The 5,000-nt window shown below is 37.4% G+C and overlaps 1 protein-coding gene across 5 annotated transcripts in view; it reads right to left on the bottom strand.

Moving 5' to 3' along the window:
• Positions 1 to 5,000, bottom strand: part of LOC125032719 (beta-1,4-glucuronyltransferase 1-like) — a 26,464-nt gene that overhangs the window by 21,431 nt on the left and 33 nt on the right. Inside the window, exons 1-3 of one of the 5 annotated variants that reach the window (XM_047624010.1) lie at positions 4,590 to 5,000; positions 1,564 to 1,662; positions 177 to 282 (exon numbers count right to left, since the gene is read on the bottom strand). The exon at positions 4,590 to 5,000 is cut by the window's right edge and continues 33 nt beyond it. Coding sequence is in view for 1 of the 5 variants with exons in the window: in XM_047624006.1 (XP_047479962.1) it covers positions 1 to 39 (39 nt within the window). In the remaining 4 variants the exon portion in view is untranslated. Of the gene's footprint in view, positions 144 to 176; positions 283 to 1,563; positions 1,663 to 4,589 lie in introns of those variants that run through there. The other 4 variants (XM_047624011.1, XM_047624009.1, XM_047624008.1 and 1 more) reach the window with 4 other exon arrangements.

Here is a 5,000-nt window from a genome sequence, read left to right as displayed (position 1 = left end):
AAGCAGTAAGGTTAACAGAAACTGGCGATCTGTTGTCATCCGATGACAACAGAAGGTGAAGAATCTTGAGGCGCATCTTCCGTTTCATGACAGGTGTCTTCATCAGGAGGTGTAGGGATATTTGAGGATGCTGGTCGTGAGGGATCAGAAATTACATGGCATCATAGTACACCCACCTCCTTGTTTCGGTATTAGCTGATCCAGATGATTTGGCCCTAATATTTCTCCTTTCCCTCATGAAGTTGCTTCTTAAGTGGCGCCATTTGTCCTTACATTCGGCTTCTGTAAAAGAGGTAAAGGAGAATTTAGTATCTTAATTAAGTAATCGTCATATGTTATAGAAATTTGAAATCAACGCTGTGCACAGTGAATTTCAATTATTGATTTTATAATGTTTGCTAGGCTCATATAGTATTATATGAGCATTGTGTATCAATATATGTATATGTATATATGTATATATATGTATATATAATGATACACAATGCTGGTATAATACTATATGAGGCTAGCAAACAGTATAAATCAATAAGTGAAATTCACTTTGCACAACGTTATTTTCAAATATATACCATTTCATGACGACTTCGTTATTATACATATATGTGTGTGTGTGTGTGTGTGTGTGTGTGTGTGTGTGTGTGTGTGTGTGTGTGTGTGTGTGTTTGTTTGCATGTATGTATGTATGTATAATTTTTACGAAGTATAGTAGTAAGCTACAGTAGTAAGCAATGGCATATGGGAAACAGTACAACCACAGTATTTGTCAGTACTTAATGAACACCAGTGGGAAGAAATAGCCATTTTTTGAGAAATGTAATATATTCCTTGCTGTATTGGGAGTAGTACGGCAAACACTGTCGACTGAAATGTCCGGCTGGAGGATCACTTTTCTATAATTATAAAGGATACTATTATATTGTTCTCCTAGCCATTACTATTGCCAACTGTTGTTTCACACTGATTGATGTAGGATCATATGGACGTAACAGTGACATTTCAGTTTTCACAGAATTAAAAAATAGGTAGGTCATTTATTTCTAGATGTTTAGGTATTTCACAGTCACGTGAAATACCAAATACTGAAACCAAAATACCATTCTTTCTTGTGGGAGATAAAGCTTTTCCTCTGAAGCCTAATCTGATGAGACCATATCCTAGAAAGGACTTGGATTACTCCAAAAGAGTATATAACTATCGGATGGGCAGGGCTAGAAGAACAGTAGAGTGTGCATTTGGAATGTTAGCAAAAAAATATTGGTGTACTTCAATTTCAACTACTCTCCAAGTGATGATGTTCGTGATGCAACACAATCCAATTATTCAAACTCAAACCTGACAGCAACAAGAAGCACAAGGCCTACAACAGAAACTGTGGCAGTTCGTGATATCTTGAAAGAATATTTTGTTTCCCCAGGTGGAGCTCTTGAGTTGCAAGACCGAATGATCTAGTTATGTATATTTCATGGCGAATAAGCCTAATGTTTAGTTCATAGTAAAGAGAGATAATGTGCAGTTCATGGCCTAGTGTATAGTTCATAGTGAATGAAACTGTTATCTTACCTGTACACTTCAGTGCAGCAGCAACCTCCTTCCACAGGGCGACCGTTCGGCATTTCAATTCGAATAATATGTTGTGAGGTGACTGTATGCGTGTCTCTGCTGACGAAATGGAAGCTGTCATTTATTTATTTTTTCTCTCTAAAACTGATTTTGTAAATGTATTGGTTCTTAGGTTCGTAGCAAATGTTTATATATCTGTTGGGGTTACTTCTATGAATAAATAAATATAAGCAAATGCATAGAAATAATAAACTGTAAAACTGGGTAAGTGGAAATTTCATAATGCAAATATCAGCCCCGTTTTAGCAAGATGATGTAGCAGTTTCGACAGGAAAGACTACTTGTTAGAGAGAGAGAGAGAGAGAGAGAGAGAGAGAGAGAGAGAGAGAGAGAGAGAGAGAGAGAGAGAGAGAGAGAGAGAGAGAGCGAGAGAGAGAGAGAGAGAGAGCGAGAGAGAGAGCGAGAGAGAGAGCGAGAGCGAGCAAGCGAGCGAGCGAACGCGCATGGCATTCTTTAGAGGACCGTCCCTAGAGAGGGGGGTGGGAGTTGGGCGGCTAGAGGGTGATTTTGAATTATATACATTATGGTAATCGACCATTTGTGTGGAAACTACCAATCGAATATTAGACACTTCCTCGGATTATTTCTTGGTGTAACGGGGGCATAAGCGCGATAACGTGAAACAGGGTTTCCACACAAAGGTCTACTTTTTCTTGTACCAAACATACATGCGGCATTTAAAATCCCAACAGATCATGAATTACGGGTTGGTTTGGGACTTCCTGGAAATATGTTGTAGCCTAGACATTAATTAATAAGTAGCGCATATATAAAATACGTGTGACCAAAAATAAAAGATTAGAAGTTGTTACGAAAGAAAGGGGTGACACGGGATTTTCATCCCCTTACACAGCAAACACCTACATATATATTTTTACTTGTTCCCAACAAACATGCGAATGTTTAAATACTACATATGAATACATTTGATGAAATCACATTGATTTATATAAGATGATTCGAATAAAAAATAAAAAATACGCACATTATGCGTTTGGGTATGTTTACTCATGAATTACGGCTAGCTTTGGGACTTCCTGGTAATATGTTGTAGCTCTTATCATGGAGGATAATAAGGATAAGTCCGATATGCGAAGTTGAACCCCCGGGTATGTCTCTACTTCGCATATCAGAATTATCCTTATTATAACCACCCAGTGACCAACTCCCCCCTCCCCTCCCTGTTTATAATCCCCCAGTGACCAACCCCCCTCCCCTCCCTGTTTATAACACCCAGTGACCAACTCCCCCTCCATTCCCTGTTTGGAGCGCAGGACAAATTCGACAACTCTGGTCGTTCCCGCACTCCATTTATTTTACACGTATACTTCTAAGATGCTACAAATGTAACCGATAAGTTGTATGTATACTAGTATTATATGAATATCATAATTTTTTACTAATATTGACATCCAGTATTTTTTATTTCTATAAGGTCGGTATAGGTATATTTATTAGTATTTTCTAGTTTACACTACTTTTCTTCACAATTTACTAAACGTTTTAGACAAGAATATCTAATTTCATAACACCCCCTCCCCCTACTAAGATCCCTATTGAAGAACGTTAGTACTATTGTTCTGCTTATAATCTTATCGTAAAGTTCACCAAATTTGTTTATATATATAATATCATAAATTTAGCGAAGACTTAAAAGAAATAATGAGCTTTGGCAACTGTTCAAATTTCATGGTTATGTTCTCAGTATTTTGTTTACATAAGCCGCCGGAACATTCAGCGTTTGTAAATTTTAAGTGACTCCATATTTGATTCATTCTTCCGCGAATATTTCGGAGTGCGCAGACCGTGCCTTAGCCCGATTTTTATTTATTAAAAAAAATATATATATATATATATATATGAATATTAAGATATGTATGGCCAAAAACTGAAATTTTACCCAAATGTAGTTCACCATCTCAGACAGTAACGGAAATTAAAAAATCGGGCTATCGCATGACCTTTCCGTAAAGTTGATCTAACTCTAGAAGATTTTTTAAGGTAATTCAGAGATGAATTAAAAAAATAGGTGTTCCGGCGCAACGTCCAAAATTTTTATTTTTCGAACTTTTTGGGGTGCCCCCTCCAAAGGGGAGGTACCCAGTTTAAATTAAATGAGACAGATCACGGTTTTGTACGTTATAACATGCAGAGGAAATGTAATAGATATCTAAAACCGTTTTCTTTCAATGATCAAATGAGTGAAGAAAGGTAGGCTTTTTCGGGACAGTTCCGTTTAGGTTCGTAACCTTAAGGACGATTCTCACTCGTGTTCGAAAATACCAGAAATAAAGTGCCATCCTATTACTGCCAAGAATCCTGCCTATGGATTCTCGAGTGACCTGACGTGCAAACTGGGATTAATTTGGATGCTGGCGGACTACGTGGACCTACAGACTACATAACCCACGGCCAGTGCACCGAGGTCGCTTGTTGATATTTCTTGCAACACCTGGTTTGCATATCTTTGGCTGAGCTTAATATTTTTCATTTTTCCAGGTATATATTTTTTTATAAGGATGTAGGCATGTTTTTTTGTTTTTAGGCCTATCTTTATTTTATAGAGTTGTAGCCTACGTTCACTTTTATAGGTATGTAAGCCTATGTGAGTGCTTTTATTCCTATGAATATCCAGTTGTGCGTTTTAGTGGGTTATGCGTGACCATATGCGTTATGGTGACGTACTTATAGTCATGTCTTAATAACGTCTGCCTCAGCCTGTGCTTTTCGTGATGCCAAAGATGTTTCGGCAAGTATCACCCATTAATCGTCCAAAGGCAAGATTTGTTTTTATCAAGAGAAAGAAAGAGTAAAACAATCAGTAGAAAACAAACAAACAAAACAAAACAAAAACGTTTCAACGAAAATTTTCTATAGGGTCTTCAAGAATAGGGTCATCGTCTGAGTATAAAATCTATATTTTCACCCTCGACTTGGATTATACTCCCCTTTACTTCAGTTCTTACCTTGCCTCCTCGCGTGCTGTGTAATTCTCAGATTCTTCACTTTCTCCTGATTCGTACAGTTGGCCTTCTCAATGAACCTGCATTCTCCAGCAGTTCAGCATTTATCATCTAATTTACAAAGAATACATTTGCCCATTGGTTATCTTTCAAAACCGTATCTTCCTCGCTTCCTTACAAATCAAAATATCCCCATCGTGCTAATAAGAGCAGATAAATCGAGCACCGAACTGAATGTCCTTTAACATGATTTAACTGATTTAGAGCCCAATGTCCCATTTTATTTTATCAGTATCCGCATGTATTATTATCTCATTTTGATCTCAGGATAATACTAAAACGCGGAATTTATCAAGACATTTTACACTGCATTTACGCACTCCATCTTCGTCCTAATGACAAGAAAAGACGAGA

This window comes from Penaeus chinensis, chromosome 15 (assembly GCF_019202785.1).
Source record: "Penaeus chinensis breed Huanghai No. 1 chromosome 15, ASM1920278v2, whole genome shotgun sequence".
Taxonomy (NCBI): Eukaryota; Metazoa; Arthropoda; class Malacostraca; order Decapoda; family Penaeidae; genus Penaeus; species Penaeus chinensis.
This window is presented reverse-complemented; position numbering and strand designations above follow the sequence as displayed.